General features: G+C 36.0%; 1 protein-coding gene across 1 annotated transcript in view; it reads right to left on the bottom strand.

The window, feature by feature from the left end:
- The window catches only part of LOC150099792 (alpha-2-macroglobulin-P-like), a 524,250-nt gene that overhangs the window by 438,317 nt on the left and 58,695 nt on the right, over positions 1-27,238 (bottom strand). Inside the window, exons 5-6 of the mRNA XM_090403491.1 lie at positions 24,498-24,570; positions 207-320 (exon numbers count right to left, since the gene is read on the bottom strand). Coding sequence (XP_090259617.1) covers positions 207-320; positions 24,498-24,570 — 187 coding nt within the window. The remainder of the gene's footprint in view (positions 1-206; positions 321-24,497; positions 24,571-27,238) is intronic.

Here is a 27,238-nt window from a genome sequence, read left to right as displayed (position 1 = left end):
AAGATTAGCTCTTTATTCACTCAACCATAGCATACGTTTTGAATGAACTATGAATTCTGTAGTACACAGAAAAAATACCAATATACATACATACATACATACATACATACATACATACATACATATATATATATATATATATATATATATAATTAGGTATATCATCATCCAGTGAACTTGAAAATAATTTATTAAAAAACACTCACCGTATTTTTTAACTATGAATTTTGTAATCTTCTCTTCATCCTCAAATTTAACACTTATTTTCCACTGGCCTAAGACTGGCTCATCTGGTAAATGCAACTCTTTTTGGATAATTCCTGTAATAAAGAAATCAGAGGATAAAAATATTTAAAATATTCAAGTCGACAAAACTTTCCACACTTTGTATAGAAAATAACAACATATTCTGTTGATAATGGCAACTATGAGCAAAGATTTAGTTATGAAAAGAATTAGGTTGTTATTGGTCGTTAACAAATAAAAACATATAAAGAAAGATTGACTAGTTCACTACAAGGTAAATAAGCATAAACTCATCATAAAATGTTATTACTGAAATTCTGAATTAAAGACAAAGTGAAATAATTTTACAATATTGGAAGGAAAGTCATTATGAAGTAATTCAGTCATATCTGTCAGAGATTATAATGCAAAAAATATCAATAAAATAATCAATAATTATGGCAGTTGTCTTTAACCACCTAAAGAACAAATCACCAGAATTTGTATTCCATATGTTAAAGGAGTTTCAGGAAAAATATCAAGAGTACTTCACTTGCTTACTTGCATGACAGATTAACTTACAAGTTTATTTCTGTCCAGTTTGAAAACTTAATACCACTGAAAGGCAAATATTCTCTTCTTTCTCATCCTGGAGTTTTCAGAATCCCCTGCTCCTGTGGCTTATGTCATTATAGACAAATCAGTCATTCTGCACAAATTCGTCTTGAAGAACATCAGGAATACATTTCACTTAAAGAATCCAACAAATCCAGTTTAGCAAGCCATGCATTATCTACAAAATACAGATTCAGTGGAACAAGACCAAAGTGTTAGTGTTACACAAAATTAATATTCCTCTGGAAAGTCTGTACAAAGAAAGCTGTGAAGCACACAATCACAATTCAAACCTGAACAAATTTATATCCTAGGTCCCAGTTTACATCTTAGGCTGCCTAACATGCCCATAGAATGCACACCACCTAAATAGGTTTAGAGTCATCCACATGTTTCATTAAGTATTGTGTGTGTGTGTGTGTGTGTGTGTGTGTGTGTGTGTGTGTGTGTGTGTGTGTGTGTGTGTGTGTGTGTGTGTGTGTGTGTGTGTGTTATTTGTATTCCCTGAAGATGTCTCAGTGACTGAGACAAAATATTGGAAGCATTAAAATAAGTTTTTAGCCCTTTCCTAGTGCTATCAATACTCCATTAAACCTCCAAGATGGTACAACATGACAAAATTTCATGCCGGCTGGGGCGTCGCCCGGTTAAACAAGGCCCCCGTTGTTTTCGCCAGGGAACCAGGGCGAACAGCGAAAAGTCAGCTACTGGAACAAATCTGAAAACAAACCCCAACTCAACATCACCAGAGTTAAAGATCGGTACTATCAACGTAAGAAGCCTGAATGGCAAAGAAATGGAGCTAGCTGAGGAATTAGATAAGTACCAGATCGACATAATAGGGGTGACTGAAACAAAAAAGACCAAAACTGGTGAGATCTTTCTGAGCAATAAATACAAAATGTTATATTCAGGCAATAACAATCAAGGAAAAGAAGGAGTAGCCATAGTATTCAACACAAAATACGAGGCTAATCTTCTTGAATGGCAGTCAGTCTCAAGTAGAGTAATGTGGGCAAATATGAGAATGGGGAACTGGACAATGAGACTTATTTGTGCCTATGGTCCCACAGAAGGTTCTACTAAGGTAGAAGTGGAGGAATTTTTTGAGGCTTTAGAAAAAGCAACTGACACAATGAAAAAGGAAAAGTTGGTCCTTGTTGGGGATCTAAATAGTAGAGTAGGAAATGATTGTGAGACATACAAAAATATTTTGGGAAAATTTGGAGAAAAGAGCAAAGCTAATAATAATGGCAAATATCTGTTGGATTTCTGCTCAGGACATGGACTGGTTATTACTAACACCATGTTCCAACATAAAAATGTGCACAAATTCACATGGAGAGAAGAGGCTAGGAATAAGAAAAGTCTCATTGACTATGTTATTGTTGATAGTGATGTTTTCTCCCTGGTGCAGGACACCAGAGTGTACAGAGGATTTGAAATTGGAAGTGATCACTATTTAGTCTTGAGCAGGATAAAATTGAATTTCATATTGAAAAGAATAACATGTAAGAAAGTTTTAAAGCGAATAAAAGTTGAGCAGCTCTCAGATGTAAACTGTAGACTAAAATACAGAAATATTATTGAAAAGAAAATGAAAGAGTTTGAGAACAGGAATCAAACCTTGGAGATTCAGTGGCAAACTCTAAAGGAAACATTGATTGATTCTGCCAGAGAAGCATGTGGTGAGGTTGTGTGCAAAGAAAAAAAAATAAGAACTCCCTGGTGGACACAGGAAGTTAAAGAGGCAGTGAAGGAAAAGAAGAAAGCATATCAAAAGTTCCTGGCAAATAAGTCAGCTTTTACTCTTACAGAATACAGAGACAAATGTAAGAAAGCTAAACAGTGTGTAAAACTAGCTAAACAAAAGTCATGGGAGGACTTTGGCAAGAATATAGAAAATAAATATCAAGAAGGTGGCAAAATATTCTGGAGGTTGTTGAAGAAGCTTAGGAATGGAGGAAAGAGTGCTGTAAAAGGAATTAGAGATGATAAAGGTGAAATGAAAACAGGAGAAAAAGATATCCTTGAAGTATGGAGTAATTACTTTGAAAAACTGCTAAATGAAACAAGCAGTGATGACAGCACAGTGATAAAAAACACTGACCAGGCATGCAGTCAGGAATACATATCCATACTTGAAGTAGAAAAAGCCATCAAAGGCTTGAAATGTGGAAAGGCAGCAGGAGTAGATGATATTCGACCAGAAATGCTGAAGTATGGTGGTATAAGAGTCTTACAGTGGCTGCACTGCATAGTTCAGAAAGCCTGGACAGAGGGACGAATTCCCGATGATTGGAGTAGAGCTCTGATAGTACCCATATATAAAAAGGGAAATAAAACTGAATGTGAGAATTACAGAGGTATTTCCCTACTGAGTGTTCCTGGCAAGATCTATGCAAGTATACTTGAGAAACGGTTGAGAAGAATTGTGGAAGAAAAGCTTGGTGAAGAACAAGCTGGATTCAGGCCAAATAGAGGCTGTCAGGATCAGATCTTCACTTTACGACAAATAGTCGAGAAAGCATGGGAATATAACAAAGATCTGTATTTAAGTTTTGTCGATTTGGAAAAGGCATATGACAAGGTGCCAAGAGAGAAGCTATTCAATACGTTGCAGTTATATGGTGTCAATGGGGCATTATATCAAGCAATACTTAGTCTTTATTTGAGTTGTGAGTCTGCAGTTAGAATTGAAGGAAGTACAGGAAGATGGTTTAATGTTAAATCTGGTGTGAGACAAGGATGTACGTTATCCCCTCTGTTATTCATTATCTATATGGATCACATTATGAAGGAATGTGGTATTAAACCTGATATCAAAATTGGAGATGTTAATGTCAGCTCTTTGCTTTATGCGGATGATGTTATACTTCTAAATAAATCCGCTACAAGTCTGCAAGATTCTCTGACTAAATTGAATAGCTGTTGTAATAGATATGGTATGAAGGTCAGCAATAAAAAGACAAAGACAATGAAAATAGGCAGAATCATTGAAAATGTCAACTGTGTTGTGAATGGAAAACCTGTGGAACAAGTAAAACATTTCAGCTACTTAGGCACAATTTTTACTGAAGATGGTAAACTAAATATAGAAATAGACAACAGAATCAGCAAAGCTGGTATCGTGGGAAGTCAGTTGAATAAATTCATATGGAATAAGAAAGAAATTAGTCGGAACACTAAATTAGCTGTATACAAGACTGTGTTCAAACCAATTTTAACTTATGGATCTGAGAGCTGGGTCAGAAGTAAAACACTTGACCAAAGACTAGAGACCGCAGATATGAGAGTCCTGAGAAAGATTAGAGGCGTGAACAGATGGCATCAATGGCAATATCATATTAAAAATGAGGATATTAGGAAAGAACTTGACATTGTCAGCATCCAGGAATGCGTTAGCAGAGCTAATCTCAGATGGTATGGTCACTTAAATAGAATGGGAGAGGAAAGATTAGCAAAACAAGTGTTCTCTGCCAGGTTGGCAGGAAAACGACCCAGAGGAAGACCAAGATATAGGTGGATTGATACGGTACAAAGTGCCTTAGACGATAGAAATATAAGATCTGATAATGTTGGAGTCTTGACAAGTAACAGACTGATTTGGAGGAAAATTGTAGATAGGAAGTTAGTAATGATGTAATTTTTTTCATGTAGTACTGTCATATCCTGTACACCCCTTGAGGGTACATGGCAGGAATTTGATGATGATGATGATGATGATGACATTATGCACATAATATCACTCACTTTCAACTGAATAATTGTTCTCATTATTTGGGTTTTTGTATAATTGTATTGACAATGGCTATGAAAGACTTGACCAAAAATTTTACAAGTACAGATATTTAAATTAATATAAGTGATTCTGGTAATAATATTTTATAATGAATTCTTCCTCTTACATCTTGATTTTTAGAACATATAAGCAAGTGACACATAAATTATAAAAAAGAAACTGAACAAAACTGTTATAGTACACTGGTTCCAAAACCTATGGATGAACACTATTTCTGAAGATCACAACTGCAAATTCAGACAAATCAGCTTGTGGCAATTGGTATAACTAGTGATTTCAATTAGAAAGTGGATACACATTCAAATTGTCAAATCGCATGCAAAGGAGGTCATGTGGTAGCACTCAACAGGATAAAAGGCAAAAGGCTGTGCTAAGCGAATTTTGTTTGCCGGAAGCTCTTTTTGTGAAGGAATAAAGTTGCAAACTTGGATGTCTTGTAATATCTCAATGACTTCATCCAAATGATTTCACATGGGGAAGAATTATTGGAAAGCTTGAAGAAGGTTTGCAGAATTATTGATATTGTCAGAAAGTTTGGAATCTCGCATAGCATTGTATCCAGGCTCTGGGAAGAGTTTCAAACCACTGGAATGTGTTCCAGAGGCTTGCTAAGAGATTGCCTGCATCTTACCACAGAGCATGAAGCAGATTTTTAAGTTATAACAGCAAAATGTAATCAATGCAGCACAGCAGGTCAGCTTGCAAGTTGGCTCAATTCAAGCATAGTATGAATCTATATGTAAAAACGCTTGTAGTCTGCATCTCTTTATCCACATCTCATTGTAGAGCACATTTTCAGTGGTGTTTCATAAAAATTGGACAAGATTCCAATGGGCTAATGTACTCTTTACAGATGAGAGTAATTTTAGTCTTTCCTCCAATGCTAGATGAAACTTGATCTAGGATGAAAGTGGTACTGCTTACCATTGCAAGAATGTTCTTGAAAGGGATAGATGTTGTGTGGATTATGGTGTAGAGAGGCATTATGCTTAATAGCACCAAACTAGAAGTGCTGGAAAAAGGAACTATGACTGGTGAACAATACTTCAATGAAGTTCTTCAATGTCATGTTTGATTGTTCCATGGTGCTGTAGGGAAAGAATTCATTTTTATGTATGACAATGCTACACCACTTCATACATGAGAAGTGGCAATACTTCTGGAGACTGAGGATATTAAGCAAATTGAGTGGTAAGCACACTCTCCAGATTTCAACATAGAACATGGAACCCCATAGAACACATTTGGGATGCAATAGGGAAATATATTGCTGCTCAAAATTCCCCTCCAGAAAACAAACAAGACTTTATCCTTGCTCTAAAGGAGGAGTGGGCTAGTTTGCCTCAAGAATTCCTGAATCACTTGGTGCTAAGTATAGTACAATATTGTGAGAGCTGTATTGCAGTTTGGGGTGGACACATTCCATACTGAAAGTCTCTCCAGATAGTTTTCTGTAAGTACTGCACAAAGAAGAACGTTAGTTAATAGTAAAACAGAGGAGAAAAAAAAGCAGTATAAAGACTTGAGTAGGGAGATACAAAGAGAGATAAGAAGGGAAAAGGAAGAGTCCTATCTATCCCAATGGCTTTCACAGGCCTTTAAGGCCCACAACCTTCCAAGCATGCTTGGATTTCGTAACCGAAATACGAGGATAGAATGGTCACTCCTATGCCTCAAGGTATTCTTGGCTGTATCCCTGTGTGTTCACGGGGCCGGTTTGCCTGCTTGTGGGATGAAAAACACCAGATAAACTGGCAGAAAAAACCCTACTGCCTGCGCCCAAGACCGGCTAACTTGGCTATGGCTGAGGAAGATCCTTCAGCTCCTCACGTCTCCGACAGGAATCGAACCTAGGACACTCCTTCCCCAGGGATATGGTTGCAAAGTGCAAAGCCACTAGGCTAACCGCGCGGACAGGAAGAGTGGTTAGATGAAATAAGTAAAGATACAACAGCAAAGGCAGAAAGAAATGACATATAATGACATAAGGTGTTTATAAAAGCATTACCGGTAATATGATGACAGGAAGGAGAAAGATGCAAAGGACTGGAGCAGTCAAGAAAGAAAGAGGTGAAATTCTGATAGAAAAAGAGAAGATATTACAGAGATAGGAAGAATATGTAAGTAAACTTTATGAAGACAGAGAAAGAGGAGAAAATCAAAATGAAAGAGCATAGTGGGAAGAGGCTGTACATCATGAGGGAGGAATTGAATCTAGCAATTCAAAAGATGAAAGAAGGAAAATCCCCTAGAATAGATGGTATACAGATAGAACTTATAAGGAATACAGTGAAAAAGGTATGGAAGTGTTATGGAAAATTATTAACGGAATTTATGAGGGACAAGAATTACCAGAGGAGTTTAGAAGATCAATTTTTATCCCCATTCCAAAAAGAGGGGAGTTTTAGACTGTAACAATTTTAGAACGATAAGTATTATAATTCAGACAGCAAAAATTCTGGCACAATTAATTTTGGAGAGAATTAAAAGTAAAATAGAAAAAGAAATGAATGAAGAACAGTTTGGATTCTGAACCAATAGAGGAACTAGAGAGGCTATAACTTGTCTAAGAATTATTAGGGAGAAAACACTAAACCATGGTGGAAAGTTGTTTTGGGGATTTCTAGATTTTGAAAAGGCATTTGATACAGTGAAACATAAAAGGCTTTTTGACATTCTAGAAAATATTGATACTGACTCTTATGACTTGAAAATTTTATAAAGAGATTATATTGGTCACAAACAGCATCAGCATGTGTAAATGGAGAGGAAACAGGAGAATTCTTGGTAGAGAGAGGAGTTAGACAAGGATGCAAGTTATCATCATCATTGTTTGATAGTAAACAGATGCTTAGAGAGGCCCTTGAGGATGTAGAAGAAGGAATAAAAATAAATGGAAGAATCATTAATAACTTAAGATATGCAGATGATGTAGTGGTGATGGCAGAAAGTGAAAATGGATTACAACAAATTGTTCAAAGAATTGAAAACTCTTGTAAAGAGTACGGACTAAGGATTAACACAAAGAAGACCATGATAATGGGCAGAAAAATAGGAGATAATGTAAAGATAAGATGTGGAGGAAAGATTTTAGAAGTGGAAAGATTTCAATATTTAGGTAGCTGGATGTCAGAGAAAAGAACTTCAGAATTGGACATTAGAAATAGAATAGGCAAAGCTAAATCGGCATTTATGGAAATGAAGAGAATTTTAATAAACAAGAATATTAAAATAGGTGTTAGAATTGGGATAGTTAAAGCAACAGTTTGGAGTATTACAAGTTATGGAAGTGAGTCATGGACACTCAGAAAGAGATATGGAAAGAATTAATGCATTGGAAATGTGGTGTTATAGAAAGATGGAAAAGATTAGCTATACAGAGAGAATATCAAATCAAGAAGTTTTAAGAAGAGTTGGGATGGAAAGAAAGAAACTGCTCAAGAATATTATGCAAAGAAAGACCAGATTTGCAGGACATCTTCTGAGAGGTTCTTCGGGACACGTGACAAGAACTATATCACAAGGGAAAGTTGAGGGGAAGAGAAGACGTGGAAGACCAACTAGAGAGTGGTTCGATGACATCGTGGAATGGACTGGTTTAAGAATAACGGAGGCGACAGACAGAGAGAAAAGGAAAAGAGCTCCTCATATGCTACAACCCTCTTGCTAGAGGATGCTACCGGATGATGACAATGTAACTGTATTATGTTAGAAACAGGTACTGTGTTATAATAATCTTTTGGCATGTTAATATATAGATACATATTAACATATTAATATATTTTGTATACAAATATTTGTATTTAATAAATGTATTCAGTATGGCAAGTGTAATTTTTTTTTTCATTTAAATCCTAATGAAACCTTATTGGTGATCACATGAATCACAATATAAGAAACTAAAGACTTATTGTGATAAGCAATTTAATCATGTCAAAAGGAAGATAATTTGCACTAAAAGAAATACCTGAGGTGAGTGTTATGCCTAATTATATTAAAGTACTTGATAAGAAGAAGTCAGCAGCAAGTGCAAACTTTGAAGTAATCTTATTCAGCAAGTACAGCACAAAAGAAACAATTTAAGAAGAGTTTTTGAGAGTCATCTTAGATGTCCAGTCACCTTATACTCTGGCATGTAATGGTAATTTTTGTATATTTTTTTCAGGCAATGCATTACAATCACCCACCACTCTCCAAGGGGAAAAACCCACTCCAATTTATGCAGAAAACAAAACTCATCCCTGAAGTGGTAAAACCTAATGCTGAAATGAAAAACTTAAAAACAAATCATGCTATGGAAGTGAATAGATGCAATTATTAATTTTCCAAATGGTCAAAAAAAAAAAAAAGGAAGAAATTTCACCCAGACACAGTTACACTGATTTGGGAGCATCATATTCCTCTAATTTATACCAGTTACAAACATGTATCTCATTACATGGCACGATGCACCTTCCCTATGCACGATGAGGAGGTGCATCATAGGAGTGTCTGTTAATTTCTTTCCAGGTAGTGTATATGTATTGTTATTATTATTATTTGACACCTCCAGGGAGCCCTAAGACTCATCGAAGGAGGGCACTTACTCTACAACTCTCTGTCTCCACCACTCAACTTCATCCACAAACCGCCTCATCTACACCAACACCATCTACTGTCCACCCTCATCACTATTATTTTCACAGACAATCACAAACATCCAAGCCTACGGCGGGATTTGAATGCACAGCCTTTTGGCTGGAGAGCGATACGCTAAAACAGATTCAACAGATTATCTCACTACAAAAAAAAATAAGCTTAATGAAATGTTCACATTCTAAAAATTAGCTTAATCAGCAAAGCATCGAAACTATTATTATCATTATCATCAGACCTCATGGAGTCAAGACGCTCACTGCAGGAGGTTCCAACTCACATGCATGCAAACATTATGCACATGCACAGCTTATCATACTTCAACTAAAATGTATTCACTGTCCTGGCACTCACCACACTCTCAAGCACTGCATTCCAATCACTTGCCATGCAAAAAATCTACTCCTCATCCCCTAGCTCACACCCACCTTATAGCTTCCAGAGATGGCCTCTCATTCTCCCCGTCTCCAAATAGTTTATGAAAAATCTCATCCATGTAAGCCTGGTTATTATCCCTTACTAACTTATTTCAATCACGTCTCCCCTCTTCCTTCTATCTACTAGACACTTCATAATGTAATTTCCATTCTCTCAATCTGTCCTCATATTCCACATTCCAGATACCAGAAACAGACTTAGTCAAATTATCTCTGAATCATCTCCAGTATATGATCCTTTTAAAAACCTGACAACCAAATCTGTGCACAGTAATCCATATGTGGCCTGATCAAAGTCTTGTACAATGGAATCAAAACCTTTTTACTCTACACATCAGTGTGGACAGACTTATGTGTTCGTCGAACATGTTGTTTATTATTTTAACGGTATAATAGAACACAGAAACTAAGTAAATAATTAATTTATTAACTTGATGCTGATATTTCGCTGGTATTATAACCAGCATCTTCAGAGCACAAAAACACTGTTTGTCACAATACGCGAGACTTTTTTTTTTTTTTTTTTCAGATAGAGGGCGCCAAAATCAGGACTCTAGTCTTTGTGTTGCTGCTACAATTTTGTTAATGTACACCATGTTGTTTTAGTCTCGCGTATTGTGACAAACAGTGTTTTTGTGCTCTGAAGATGCTGGTTATAATACCAGCGAAATATCAGCATCAAGTTAATAAATTAATTATTTACTTAGTTTCTGTGTTCTATTATACCGTTAAAATAATAAACAACATCTACACATCAGTGTTCACAACATCATTCCCATAATCTGCTGTGTTGTCCTCACAATTTATCCACCATCATCCCCAGATCTTTTATCTCCTCTAAAATATCCTTGCCAATCCTATACTCTGCATTCCATCTTTGCTTCCTAAATTTTAAAGCCTTACACTTTACATTTACATTGCTAACATACCATTCATAATCTCTGCTCACCTTTTCAACTCATCATTAGCATAACTCAGCAACATGCTAACTACCTTACATTCTCCTCATCACCAACCAAATCACTTGCTACTATCACTACCAACACTGGCTTGCTTACTCCTCATATCCAATGCTTCAATAACCCTGCCCATTCTACCTCATGGATAACAAACCTTGTGCACATTTTCACTAGGCACACTCTAATCAATGAATCTACATACAGGGCTACTCTTGAATCATTCAATATCTCTTACAAAAGGACACCTTTGTGAAGAACACAATCTCCTTCATGCTTCTATGCAAATCTGTAATTCTCTTCATTTCATTCCTCATTCACTTAATCTCTTGCTTCATCCTTACCAACTCCACTTTTATCTCTTCAATTACTTTCTCTCTGCAGTTTATGCCAATCATGTTCTCACTACTCTGCATGTCTGCAGTCTTACTGATAATGTGCTGCCAGTTGTGCCCACTGACTTACTATTATCATTTATTTCATTGTCTTTCATGTACTCAACTGTATCAACAAACCTGCTTACTTCTCTAGCTACAGTCATGATCTCCCACATATCATCCCTTCGCCACTACCACTCTCATTCAAAGAGACTTCATAATCCATAAGCATGTTACATTTCTTGCACATGCATACTCTCTCTTCTCTCCTATTAATCCTCTGGACAGATATCTTCGGTCTCTCCCCAAAACATATACGTTACATTCACAACATTTCAAAAAAATCAGTCACCTGTATTCATCTTTCAGCCATTTTGCTCAATCTCAAAAGAAGTACACAGAATTTAATTAATACACAATTTTAACTAAACCTAACAGTGCCTACCAATTACAGCTATCATATTAGAGTACTATATTAGAGTAATATTAGACAGATGTTAAAATCTGATAAATACTGTGATCTCTCAATTATCTGACATGCAAATAAATGAACCTTCAATTAACTGACCCTTGAATAGGTTAGTGTTTCAGTTCATTCTGTTACAGCACCATGTAACTTCAGTTAATCAACACTTCAATTATCTGACCAGCAAATTTGTTTACCACTATGGTTGGATAATTGAGGGATTACTATAACAGCTAGAGATCGATATGAATCCAGAAATGAAATAAAAACATAAGCATTGCATGATTAAATTTCAGAATTAGTATTACTTCCAAGCATCCATAGAGTTCTAGGACTCATTGCAGGAGGTCAAACACTCACAGACTACAATAACGATCATACTTTACTTTGAACACATACAAAGTTTAAGCATTCATCACCCACTCTGGCTACACATTCCACTCATTCACCACAAAAATCTTTTCACTTCTTTACTTACATGACTTCTTTAGTTTCCAAGTGATGACCTCTCATTCTTCCATCACTCATTATCCTATGCAATAATTTCCCTGTATCTACATGATAGGCTCTGCTCACCAACTTCTATATCCCAATCATATCACTCTTCCTCTTCCTATCTGCTAAGCTCTGAAGACCACATTCCCTTAATCTGTCTTCATTCCAGAGTTCTGAGAGAGGCACAGTTATTCACCTTTGCACTCTCCTGATATTTTTTTTTATCGCCATAAGAAAAGTGACCAGATCTGCAGAGAAATCCAAATGAGGCTTAATTACTACCTTATACATAAATTAAAGATAACAAGAAATTATATACTTCGTTTAATCCTTTATCCAAGTGTAAGCAAACAAAGTTTTCACCTAAGTATTTTCAGGACTGGGGAAACTCATATATAAAAGCTAATGACTTCATATCACTTGCTTTAGTATCCCATAATCTTTTTAATATTACAATCAACTGGGGAACATCCACTTTGGAAAATGTTACACTTCATCCAGAAGGGTGTGGAAGGGTTGGCAGGATCTCCACCATCAGTGAAGAAACACATTCAGGGGACATTCTTATAGAAAAACAACAACACAAATACAATCAGAGCAACTTTTTCATGCAACATCCATTGGAGGGGGATACCAATCACAGTTACCCCCCCCCACACACACACACAAAACTTTGAACTACTCTTATGGAGTAATATCAGAGAGAGACCTCTTCAGTGTTTCAGATGAAGTGATCTGCTCTGAATTGAAAGACCAAGGAGTGACAACCATATATGTAAGGATGGTCACTTGGTTCCCACCTCAAATAACACTCTTACTTTCAATACATCTAAATCACCATCTGTGAAAGTAAGATATCTCATCCCAAACCATTTGTGCAGCTTTAAATGTCAGAAATATAGTCATTCTTAAACTGCCTGTTGTGGATCTGCCATGCGTGCTTGATGAGCCAGTAAAGTTCACAAGAATAAAGACTGTAAGAGAAAAACATTAAAATGCCTTAACTGTGAGGGAGAATTGAAGAATTACCCAGCATATTCCTGAGCATGCCAAAGCTGGAAGGATGAAAAGGAGATCCAAAAAATAAAAACCAAGCATCACATACCACACCATACCAGGAAGAAAAGAAACAGACACCACAAAAGTAGCAATGTCCTGTAGTAAACCCTCTTACACTGTAAATTAAAGATACCAAGAAATTATATTCTTAGTTTAATCCTTTACTAAGTGTAAGCAAAGAAAGGTTTGTGCGGGAGTATGCTTCAAGCACAAACTTTGTTCACTTACACTGGGATAAAAGATTAAACCAAGAATATAATTTCTTGGCATCTTTAATTTATAGTTTAACCAAGTGAAAACACTTTCAACCTCTTATGCTGAAAAGGTAACTGTGGAAAGTGACATAAGAACTTTATGTCAACCTACTTTAGTAAGAACATCATTTGTACCACAATGCTGTACTCCACCAAAATCTGTATTCGTATTATTTCATATTATTTAAAGCAAATAATTTTATCCTTCATGTTGAACATTTTAACTGAATCTATGACAGCATTCACAATAATGTCAGACATTTCACTTTCAACAGAATGAATGTTCAAAATCTTTACTTGATTCCATTAAATGGGTGAAGAAATCAAACCATTATGGGAATTAACCAAACTGATTATCTATTGGGAGCATCTGATAATACAGATATGAAACTGACATAATTTAACTGTTGGCAAAGTTCTTCTGCTAATGGAGCCAACATATTAACAGCTTTCACTTCACTCTGTGTACATACACAAGAAAACTTGGAATCCAAAATTTATGTCATTAATTCAGAAGACCAGTCATTTGATCTACATGCTTGTTCATATTAAATGGTGAGTAGCATAATAGTTTATCAAAGCAATATAGAGTTTGCAAGGTAATTTAAATAAACTGACTATATGGACAAAAGATAATGGATGTCACTTTAATGTAGGAAAGTGTACAGTTCTGCATTTTAGGATTAAAATATTACAAGCTGTGTATGACATTGATGGAACTGTACCACAAGAAACTGATGAAGTCAGGAAATTGGAGGTGTTGGCAGACAGGGAGCTGAAGTTCAGAGTGCATACTGCTAAGGTGTCTGAGGCAGCTCATAGGATTACTAGGTTATTGAAGCACATATAACATGCAGAGATAAAGAAGTTATCATTCTTATTTATAAGGCCTTGGTACTTCTACATCTGAATTATTGTACTCGGATCTGGTCACCTGGATTTCTTGGAGATGAGAAAGTGGTGGAGAAGATTCAGAGGCAAATGACCAAGTTGTTGAGCAGTTTCTGGAATACCCTCTGTGATGATAGACTGACAGCTTGTGGTTGTAAAAGTTAGTTAATATGCAGAAAAGAGGAAATATGATAAAAACATCTAGTTACTAATAAGGTTTTATAGGATTAATGCATGGGAAATATTTCAGCAATTTTATAGGTGGCAGAAAATTATTATCATAAATTATTTCCATTCCTGGAAATTGAGTAAGAATGTTGTTAACAAGGGTGTAAGAACCAGATTTTTGGGCTGGAGGGTGGTGAACAAGTGGAATGCCTTGCCAGAGTCAGTTGTCAGTGCTTTATCTGTCAATGAGTTCAAGGAGAGATATAATAGATATTATGTGGATAGTTTGGTTATTTTAAGTCCACAGAGGTTCCCATATAATAATAATAATAATAATAATAATAAATTAAAAGTCATGTTTCACAGAATTATATGTCAATGCTCCTCCTGCACCTTCATGTGGTAAATCATCGTCTTTGGGCACAATATTCTTAAATAACTACTCAAGTTATGAAGTAGATGCTGATGCTTCTTCAGCAGATTTGTGTCATCTGATTTTCATATGGTATATTTTTTTAAGGAAATTAAACGTTGACTAATGTTTCATTTAAGAAACTACTCTAACCTCAACAAATTCGGTTGCATGAAACTGCCCCAAATTTGGGAAGCTCTCCTCCTCTGCAATTCAGCCCAACAATCAAGGACACCCAATTTAGCCCATTAGGAGGCACTATTTAGAACTACAATCAGATGACATGCTTCATCTTCATTACTTAGTGTAGTGCCTGCTTATATATATCTTATTATAGATGAAGAAACACAGGTGTGTGAGGCTGAGGTGTTAAAGCTATTGCACAAATTGAATAAGAATTCAGCAATAGGGACTGATGGAATATCAGCACGTGTGCTAAAAGAGTATTCAGCTGAACTGGCCATTCCTTTGACCAGGATGTTTAATATGAGTCTCAGAATGGGGAAGATACTGCAGGAAAGGAATGTACGGTAATTCCATTGCACAAGGGTGGTGCAAAACGTGATATATCCAACTATTCACCCAATTAGTATCTCAGGAGTGATGGTGAAGATTTTGGAAAAATTGGTTAGGGCCTGCATTCAGAAATGCATTGGCAGTGAATCTCTACTTTGCATTGAACAACATGGGTTTACTAAGGAGAGGTCATGTTTTAGCAACTTGCTCACATTCTATAACAATGTTACCATTGAACTAGACAAGGGGAATGGATACACCATGATAATTTTGGATTTTGCTAAGGCTTTTGACAGAATATAGCATGGCAGACTGTTGCATAAATTGGAGAATATGGGTTTGGATTATAGAATATTAACATGGATAAGAGGATGGCTGATTGACAGATATCAAAAAGTGGTATATGGGAGATGTGAGTCTGCAAGGTTTAAGGTCACCAGGGTGTACTACAAGAATCACTTCTTGATCCGCTGTTATTCAGTCTGTACATTACTGATGTAAATTACTGATGGGGAAGAATCTGGCAAGCAACATACAGCTATTTGTTGATGATGCAAAGATAGGCAGGGTAATCAGGAATGCTGCAGATATGCAGTATTTGCAGAAAGCTTTGAATAGACTGGAATTGTGGGCATGGAAAAATGGATGTCAGTTCAATATCAGTAAATGTAAAGGCATTCACTTTGGAGTGATTAGATATCCAATGTCGTATTATATTGGTGGGATCATGCTTCAAGAAACTGATGACGCTAGGGATTTGGAGTTTTAGTAGACAGGAAATTAAAGTTCAGGGACCATGTAGCAAAGATTGCAAATACAACTCAAAAGATAACTGCAATGCTGAAATAAATAAACATTCACATGTAAAGATAAGTGTGTCATTTTGCCTCTTTACAAGGCCTTGATAAGACCTCACTTGGACTATTGTGAGCAGGTCTGGTCTCCTGGTTTCCATTGTGATTCTGATATATTGGAGAGAGTATAAAAGAGAGTGCTAAAAATGATATCAGGGTTGTGGAATACTGATTATGAAGAAGATTGAGAATTTGTAGACTGAAGATACTAGCAAACAGGAGAAAGAGGGATGATATGATTGAGACTTATCAATTGAAATCCTGAAAGTGTCATACAGGATTTCAATTGATGGGATTTTTCAAATTATGGAGGGTGGAGAAAGGACAAGAGGGCATCCTTGGAAGCTGAGAATGAAGGCTGCCAAGAAGGGTGTGAGGGCTATATTTTTCTCTCAGAGGATGGTGCATGATTGGAATGGATTGCCATTGGATGTTGTGAGTGCAAGCAGCGTGAATGAATTCAAGAATAAGTATGATAGCTGGTGTGAGTAGTACGTTGCCTCCCTCGATGAGTCTCTGACTCCCTGGAGGTCTCTCTTAATAATAATAATATTTTGTTCCCCAATGATGACAATCTGGCTTTGCCAAAATATTGGAAGTCTTAAACAAATTTACTTTAGTTTAATTATATTCGTCTACACTGTAATTTCCTTAGAAAATACAAATATGAATAGTCAATGTATTAGCCTTACCACCAGTATGGTTTTCATATGGTCAGTGGCATCACTTGGTCCCTATGGTGAATGGTAAATGTCAACAAACAATTTGGCACGTTACACGTTCATCATCAACTTTCTTGAGAAACAGAAATTCAGTACTTAATTTTTCATTAAACATACACTTTTGTTTTTTTGGAGCTCATTTCTTCTGAAGGATTTATTGAAAAGGATTTATAACAAAACCACAAGATCATTCAGATCTATTTTATATACTCTAGTTTAGAACTATTAAGTTTCTATTTCCTAGAGAGCACATATTTCACATACATCGAAACAAAATTTCCAATGTTTTTCACTGACAGCGCAATTGGTATCCTGGTGGCATCATGTATTTTGCAATTTGCAACATGAAGCTCACTTGTAAGAGATAGCAACTAGCTGGTATACCAAGTAGATGGCAGGGCAGCAGCAACGATTCTCACACCACCCTTACTAAAAAGAGCTAGCTGTCTCTAGCTGCTTGTGTCCTAGCACACTTCATTTTATCAGTGAGCACTCTGCATTCTGTCTTTAAAAAAGAAGTGTTAGTTGCATTGTGCCAGAAAAAAGCTTGGAAAAAGAAGATAATGCTAAAAAATAAAAACTGAGACAAATGCTAAATCGAAAAGATTGCTGGAGCAACAGGCATAAACCAGGACAGCCTCAGCCAAACTGGAACATGTTCTCTATAGATGGTTATCCCATCTATAAAGAACAGCACAGGTCTGTTAAAGGTAGGTCTTAGCAGTCCACTCACATTCTATAATGGAGTGAGAGCAGAGTTAGATAGGGGAAATGGATAATGGAAATGGAAATGGATCTTGCCAAGGCATTTGATGGGATTCCACACAAGAGTTATTATATAAACTCAGAGTAATGGGTATGCAAAATAAACTTGTGACATAGATAGGAAAGTAGCTGACTTATAGGTGTCAAAAAGTGATATATGGAGATGCTGAGTTGAAGAGATGGAAGAAAATTGATTAGCAGTGTACCACAGACTCATATTAAACAACAGAACTCTGTGGTACACACACACACACACACACACACACACACACACACACACACACACACACACACACACACACAGAGAGAGAGAGTTCTGGAATATCACAAACTCCGGTGCATGAGCATTGTTATGTATCTTAGATTAATAATATGAGATCTGGACTAGAAGGTGATGTTCAGTTTTTGTTGCTAAGTTGGATTGAGTTATAAAAGCCACAGCTAATTCAGAATCCATGCAAGCTAACTTAAACATACTAATTCTATGGGAAAATAGTAATGAGTGTGAGTTCTCCCTAAAATCTAATGTTATACATTATGATATATATTGCAGGCACTGTATCATATTAATGGAAATTTGCTGTAAGTAGGCAATGAAGCTTGAGAGGTTACTGACGTGACATATGCAACAGGGACTGGCATAGGAACAGAAATGGATGAATTAGAGATTCTTAGGATATTGCAAAATTTCAATGTAAATATGGCAATGGTACATCAGTTAGCTTTTTACAAGAATGTGCAAAGGAACTGGCAATGCATCTGACCACACAGTTCTGGCAGAGTCCAAAGGAGTAGAAAGAGAACAAAATAATTATTTTGCATAGGGGAAGTGCTAAGACTGTAGTACGAAATTATAGACCAATCAGAATTCAGGAATCATGGAAAAGTACTGGAAGAGCTGATCAAAAAGAGAATTCAGGAATAGATTGCATTGACGCTATAGAGGTTACTGGTGTGACATGTGCAACAGGGACTGGTATAGGAACAAAAATGGAAACAGCCTTGCAACACGGCATCCTATCACAATGCCTGTTTCAAACTCCAGTTCCCTTCTTGCAATGATTCTGCAGGATTTTGAAAAGGTATTTTAGAGAATACCACATGGAGCTCTGTTATACAAATGGGGATGGATATGACAGTGAATTTGAAGCCATCTCATGTAAGGTAGAATCTGAAAGATCAAATACATAGTGTTGTTACAGACTTGGTGAATTGGTTACTGGTGATGCAAATATGCATCACCAAATAGAGAAAATGGTCAAAAAGAGTAATCATAATGGGAATTTAAATTATCCAAATATTGACTGGTTAGCAGTAAAATCTCATGAGAAGAATGAAACTGAATTTATTGAGCTGTTGCAAGATGACTTCCTCAAGCAGCATGTGACAGAAGGAACTCGAGGTCAAAGAGTGCTAGATTTGATTATAGTGTCAGAGGGTATTTCAATTAAGGATGTACTATTCTGCCTCTAGTTGGTGACAGTGATCATGGGGTACTCACTCAGAAAGTGACTAACTTTATGAATGTTCCATTAAGAAAATGTTACATGCTGAACTACAAAGTGGGAAATAATGACCAACTGAAGAGCATACTGAGTTCAGCAGAATGGCATTGGTTCCTTGGTGGGAAGAATATTGACAGTGCATGGAAAGTTTAAAAATACTTAAATAATGTAATATTGGAATATGTCCATAGAGTTTGAATAATAAATAGGGTAGGAGTCAACTGGTGTAACCTTATTAAGTAAGAGATTCATAAGAAAAGGTTGATGTGGAAGGAATACTGTGTGCATAAGGATGATGTCTTATGCACACAGTTTGAAACTGTGTGCATAAGGCTTCTAGCCTGCTGCTTATAAAAATTATAAGCAGCAGGCTAGAGAGTCACAATTGTGTATGGAAAGCTATGTCTGAGTATGAAAAGAAACTGGCTCTGCAAGCTAAAGACAACCCACAAGAATTCTATTGATATGCTCAAAGTAAAAGAATGAATATGAAAGAATAACTTTTCTGAATGCAGATGATGTGAAGGTGATAGATGCAGAAGAGATGCACTTATTATTCAACTAATAAGTGCCCATTTTGCTAAAATCAGACATGATACTTTTGGATTTTGCCAGGGCTTTTGATAGAATACAGATTGGAAAACTGTTGCATAAATTGTAGAATATAGGTTTGGATTATTAAATATTATCGTGAATTAGAAGATGGCTGACTGACAGATATCAAAAAAGTGGTATGGGGGGGGGGATGTGGTACACCTTGTGATGTACCACAGGGATCAGTCCTTGGTCCACTATTATTCAATCTGTACATTAATGACATTTTTGGGAAAGATTTGAAGGTGACATACAGCTATTATCAGGAATTCTGCTGATATGCAATACTTGCAGAATGATTTGAATAGGCTGGAATTGTGGGCAAGGGAAAATGGATATCAGTTCAATGACAGTAAATATAAATCATGCACTTTGGTGTAAATAGATATCCAGTGTGTATTATATTGGTGGAATTATGCTAGAAGAAACTGATCAGGCTAAGGATCTTGGAGTGTTAGTAGATAGCAAGTTGAAGTTATTGAGCCATGTAGCAAAGATTGCAAATACAACTGAAAAAAATAATTGCAATGCTGTAAAGAACTTTGACATGTAAAAATAAGGATATTACTTTGCCTCTTTACAAGCCCTTGATAAGACTTCACTTGGACTGTGCACAGGTCTGATCTCTTGGTCTCCATTGTGATTGTGATGGAGAGAGAGAGAGAAATGTGCAAAGGAGATTGTCTCTACTGCTTACTCATTTGTGTGCAGCCCAGGTCTGGTAACCTGAGTTGCTCAAGAATGAGTAAGCAGCAGAGAAGATCTAGAGGCGAGTGACCAAGATGGTGAGTGGTCTGTGGAATGCTCCCTATGATAATAGATTAAGCATTTGTGGATTGCACAAATTGGTTGACATGTGAAAAAGAGGGAATATGACAGAATCATTTAAGTTACTAAAAGGATTTATAAGATTAATGCAGGGAAAGTGTTTCAGCACTTGGCTACAGGGATCAGAACAAGAGATCACACCTGGAAGTTGAGTAAGAGTGCATTCAGCATGTGTGTGAGGACTCAATTTTTCACTTGGAGAGAGTGGTGAATGAATGGAATGGATTGTAAGAGACAGTTGTGAGTGATTTATCTGTTAATGTGTTCAAGAGTCCCCCGTGATGAGTCTTTAGACTATATGGAGGTACTATACAATAATAATAATACAAAGAGTATCTAGAAAGTAAATTTTGTTCAGAATTTACCAGCAAATAAGATATGGGAGCAGGGTCACGTATATGTGGTAGCATAGCATGACTCATTAGCTAGCTGTTGACCATTTTACTTTTGTTGCATCATCATTTGTTGTCTTCTACGGAAAATTGACAATGAGTGCTGTGATAAAAATTGTGATACAGCTTTTGTTGGTGGAAAACAATAGTGCTGAAGAAATTCACCAACGACTGTGTAAGGTCTAATGTAATGAGTGATAGTAAAATTGGGCAATGGTGTCGTTTGTTTACAGAAGGGTGAAACAATATTCACAATGAAGAGCAAGGTAGCTGGCCAAGTGTGGTGACAAACGATCTGGTGGAATGAACATGAAAATTCATGGGAGTCATCATTTCACAATTATGGAACCTTCTTTTGTATTCCCAGAAATTTTATACTCAGTCATTCATGAAATTGTGACAGAAAAGCTGGGGTATAAAAATTGTGTGTCCTAAAAATGCTGACCAATGCACATAAACAGTAATGAGTGAAATCAGCTTAAAAAATTTTGCATTATTACAAAAATGGATGTGAACCTTTTTTTTTCTTCAATTGTCAATGATGACAAAACATGGATTTCATACACAAATGTCAAGTCAAAACAACAATCAGTGCAGTGGTGCCATTCATCATCTGGAAAAGAAAAAATTTTCAAACAAGCATCATTGGTCCAAAAAATGATGGCCACTTGCTTCTGGGACTGAAAAGGGATCTTGCTCATTGATTTTCTTCAGTGAGGGACCATAATGAATGCTGATGAGTATTGTGATATGCTCAAGAAACTCAGGCGAGAAATTTAGAACAAAAGACAAGGAATGCTGTTGTCAGGGATCGTGATTTTGAATGACAACGTGCAAATTTATGCTGCAGATTGATCTGCCCAACAAATTCAAAGGTTTGGGTGGGAACTATTCAATAACCCCCCCCCCCCTCCTACAGCCCTGACCTCATGCCCAGTGACAGTGGCTCCCATCTCAGCACTTTGAAGAAGATGAGGAATTAAAAAACCATGACTCACTGGTTGAACTCACTGGCTGAAGACTTTTTGATGTCGTGCCACAATACCAAAATTGCCTGGAAGTCAATAGCAACTATGTGGAAAAATAAAGTATATATTTGTTATTTTAGCATATAATAAAACTTTTTTTTTCTCCTATACCAATTTTTTTTTTTTTAATTCTTGCCAGAACTTATTTTCTGGATGTGCAGAATAATAAATAATAATAATAAAACGAGTATTATGAGGTTATAGTGCAATGTTTCCCAAAATGTGCACACACTTCCAGAGGTATGCAATAAGGCCATGAGGAGTTACATATAGGCATATTTTAAAACAAACCTGAAAGAAGTTTTAAACAAAATGGCATGTCTCTTGCCATGTTTTAACTTACCTCAGTTAAGCTGCATCTGGTTCCAACCATGTGGTTTGATTTGTTTGCATGAAAAGTGTAAATAAATTCAAATAGTTCGAACAACATGGTCAGAACTCTCCCCTTTTCAGAATCATCTCATCTTCCTTTCCCTCTTTTACCTTGCAATGTCGAGGGTTTATTAATCATCAGACTTCAAACCGTTCACAGGATAAGATGGTCAGCCTACGCCCTGGTGTATCCTATGTCCACAGTGTTGAGTTCTCAAGGCCGGTTTGCCTACTTTGCAGGATGAAACACCCCAGGATAAACTGGGGAAAACCTACTGTTCATGCCCAAGACTACCTGGATTCTGAGGAGATGAGAAGACAGCTGAGAAGATCTAGAGATGGGTGACTGAGATGATAAATAGCTTATGGGATTGAACTACTTATGAGGGCAGACTGAGAGAATGTGGTCTTCAAAGTTTGAGAACAGACAGATGAGAAGAGTAGGATAGGAACACATAAGTTAGGAAGGGGAACTTATAGTATAGATACAAATGTGATATTACAGTATATGGCTGGTGCAGAAGAACTCAGGATTATCCCTGAAAACATTATAACAGCTCCTCACATCACTGATGGGAATCAAACCTAGGACACTCCTTCCCCAAGCATATGGTTGCAAAGCGCACAGCCACTAGGCTAACTGCGCAGACTTTTTAGAATCATTCGTATTTTAAATTGTAACAGTCTTCAATTTTTAGCAATTGTGTTATTGGTTATTAACAAATCTTGAAGTGCAGTCTAATAATAATTAATATTAAAATATTTAATTACTATAATCTCTCGTTTATATTTCTTGAATCCTTTAATATGGATCACAAGTTAAAAACAAGATGTTTGAAATGAAGAATAATACCAGATTTCACCAAGCTAACTTCTTCCCAGCACATACCATTTCCTTCATATCATTAAACTTTTGATTACTGAAAATTAAATTTCCTAATCCTTTCCTTCATGCTTATATGGCAATCAGAATACATCATGAAAATTATAGAAACAATTACCACGTTAGAGTATACTCTAATGCAGTAGTTGTTTCCATAATTTTCATGATGTAAATTTCCTAAAGTTTGTTTTTGTTTCTCTTGTAAGTATATTGGATTTATATAAACTAAAAATGTATTTAATAATAAAAAAAATTATTTTTCATATTTGTAATTTATTACGATGAAGTGTTTAAAAATAATTACCTTGATAATTATTCATGTTTGAATGAAATATTATTATAACTTCTCCCAAACTTCCTTTGTCAGAGGGTGGGGAGGGGTTACACCAGTATAGGGATATGAAGGTACTGAAAGTTTGGGAAACACTGTTATAGTGGACAGTGATTTAAAGTTTAAAGTCTAAGTCAGTTAAATCATTGCATCAGTTAACTTCACTTTTAAAGAAAACATTAACCTATAAGAAAAAAAAGGGAGGTACTACCATTTCACAAAGCTTCAATGAGGCCAGATCTACACTACGAGAGTATAGTTATGGTACTACCTGGATTCTGAGGAGATGGGAAGACAGCTGGGAAGATCTAGTGACCGAGAAGATAAATAGCTCATGGGATTGAACTACTTATAAGGGCAGATTGAGAGAATGTGGTCTTCAAAGTTTGAGAACAGACAGATGAGAAGAGTAGGATTATTACAGTATAGATACAAATGTGCTATTACAGTATATGGCTGGTGCAGAACTCAGGATCATCCATGGAAATTGGCTAAAAGCATCACCAAGAAGTATGTGAGGCTCAGATTTTTTTTTATGTGATATGATAAGTGTGCAGAATTGCCTGCTATTACATGTTGTGAGTTCAAAGATAGGTATTTAAGTATGAGTAACTAAAATGATATCACCTAGTCTTTGAGCTGCATAGAGGAGTATACATAATAATAATAAAAGGGGTAATTTACATTTTTATTGTTTACATTTTAAGACATGGAGTCAGAATTTAAAGAGAATTAAATAGAAAATTTTTTCAGACATAGTGATATCTCATCAAACCATTCCTTGAAAAAGGAGAACAACAGAATAATGTTTTGATTCTCAAGAATGAGATAATGCTTTATATCCCATAGACTTACTTGATAAGTATAAGTATGATAATGAAACCCGAGAATATGTTGCCACCGATTCTTTCTTACCTTTATTAAATGATATATTAATCCACTGAGCTATACGATTGTTGGAAGGATCTGTTATCCATATGTCTCCACTCTAGATAAAAAGTTAAAGGAAAATAAAATGCATACACATACACACATTTATAAATCATAAAAACTTCAATTTCACATTCTAGGTTTATGCTTTTCTTAAGTATATATATTTTGATTGCATACTAGATAAAGGCTCATAGGAGATTAAATTTCAATAGTTTATAAGTTCTTCTTCTTCTGTTTTTATTATTATTATTATACAGGCCTCCATGGAGTCAAGAGACTCATCATGGGAGGTCCTTCCTAGGAAACACAAAGTCTATCATACCACTCTCCTTGAACTCATTCGATTGTTCTTGCTCTCACCACTCTATCAGGCAATGCATTCCATGGTTCAACCACCCTCCATGCAAAGAAACCACTCCTCACCCTCTTACTCACAGCATCCTTTCATAACCTTATGTTTACTCCATACATATGTCCTCTTATCTAATTCCTGATTGTTGAAAAGAATCAAATTAATTCAGCCTAATATTATCAAATTTAATCTATTATGCCAAAAGACTCTTGTTCTAATGTTAATTCACTTTTAAAAAAAAAATCATTTATACAGGTTATAAGTAAGACAAATAAAGTCAAGGTAATGTTGAAAAGCTTAGAGTGCAGGAAGAAAAGTTATATATAATAAGGAAATTAATGTGCAGTATGAGAAGCAGTTGGCCAAGAAACATTCCAGAGAGTAATGATATCTAGCAAGCAGAAGAAAGAATGATCATGGGAGAATAATGTTAACAAATACAGAAATATAACTGATGTATTCAAAAAATATTTCACTAAGGTATAACAACCTCATAAGATTCTAGTAGTAAGACTTATACGTTGGTTAGACATAACTGGTAATTAGTTTACAGAATTAACAACTCATATAAAGTATATTAATTAAAGGTAACTTTAATGAATAACTTCTATATTTCGGCAATGTCACATTGCCATCTTCGGGAACATAAAGATATGATATGTGCACTCAGGAACTAACACAAAGCAAATGAGGAAGAAAGCAAGAAACTAATATTGTTCCTAAAGTCCTAATGGTGCCCTCTTGCAGGCTAATTTGGTAATCTTGGCAGTTGGGCTGAAGTTCTCATAATGAAAGTCTCCCAAATTTGGGGCAGTTTCATGCACCCAAATTTGTTGAGGTTGGGAACGTTTTTTAGAGCTGCTGAAGATTCTTTGAATAATCTTTCGTATTTAAACTTGCTGCGATGGATTATTTTTGTTTTCTTCCAACGAATTTTATGGTGGGTATCTAAGGCATGGTCTGCCAGTCCAGAGCGGCTGTACTGGTGAAACCGGATGTAGTCTTGGTGTTCTGAAATCCTGAAATTTGGGAGACTTTCATTATGAGAACTTCAGCCCAACTGCCAAGATTACCAAATTAGCCTGCAAGAGGGCACCATTAGGACTTTAGGAACAATATTAGTTTCTTGCTTTCTTCCTCATTTGCTTTGTGTTAGTTCCTGAGTGCACATATCATATCTTTATGTTCCCGAAGATGGCAATGTGACATTGCCGAAATATAGAAGTTATTCATTAAAGTTACCTTGAATTAATATACTTTATATGCGTTGTTAATTCCGTAAACTAATTACCAGTTAACCTCATAAGAGTGACACCATGAGCAGCTAGAGTGTAGAGGAAATGGCAAAAGGAATGATAAGTGAACTGGAGCTATTTGAGGAATTAAATAAACTTGATATTAACAAGACAATAGGACTCTTGAATGCATATCACCATGTATCTTCAGGATTGTTCCAGTGAGCTAACAGGAGCTTGCACAGACACATGTTTAAAAAGTCTTGCAACAGGCAAATCACAAAGGAGTGTAAGAGGAGAAAACTGTTCCACTTCATGAAGGCATTATTCCCGATCCCATTATATGAAGGAGAATAATTCATCACAAATTATGAGCCATGGGTGAGGAAGGTTAGGATCCAGAAGTATTCTCTCTGATAATTACTATGGATTGGCTAAATGGAGATCACATTTTAGCAGTAACTGCCAGTTTAATTTTAAAGAGTTTGATTAGCTTTATATGACATTGAGGATCTGTCATGATGAGGGAGGCTCTCGACTCCATGGAGTTAATAATAATATTATTATTAACTAATAATAATAATAATATTTTTATTGATCTCTAAATATTTACATATATACTATAATTATTTTGCGTGACATTTCAATATATTATTTTACGAAGTTCAACACTAAGTGCTGCATATATGGTTCATTTTTTACATTAGATTTCAACAGAGCTAGACCTGATCTTATCTCCTACAATATACACTTGGTATATCATATCTGTAGACTGGTCTTCTACTCTTTTTTCCTCTTCTCTCTTATTTCTTACCCCTTCCCTGTCCCCCCCCAAGTGCTATTAGAGCAATTCGAGGGCATGACTCTTTCCTCTCAAACTGCAGTTTCCACTATCTACTAAAAAAAGGCAAGCCTAAAGGTGGCAGCCCCACTAATAGGATACCTATCGTCATTCTAGTAACTTGACATAGGGAAACACATTACTTTCAAGTCTCAACAAAATACAAACTGGACAGAAAACATGGGAAAAGACTGCAAATTGGAAAAGGTTAAGAAACTTTGGAAAAAGAAAAATGTGGTGAATATGCTACATGGAACATTAGAAGCATAGCACATAAAGAAGAAGAATTAGATAA

This window comes from Typopeltis vanoorti, chromosome 14 (genome assembly GCF_054136105.1).
Source record: "Typopeltis vanoorti isolate ZY-2024b chromosome 14, IOZ_Tvanoo_1.0, whole genome shotgun sequence".
Taxonomy (NCBI): domain Eukaryota; kingdom Metazoa; phylum Arthropoda; class Arachnida; order Uropygi; family Thelyphonidae; genus Typopeltis; species Typopeltis vanoorti.
Note: the sequence above shows the minus strand (reverse complement) of the source record. Positions and strands in the feature narration are given on the sequence as shown.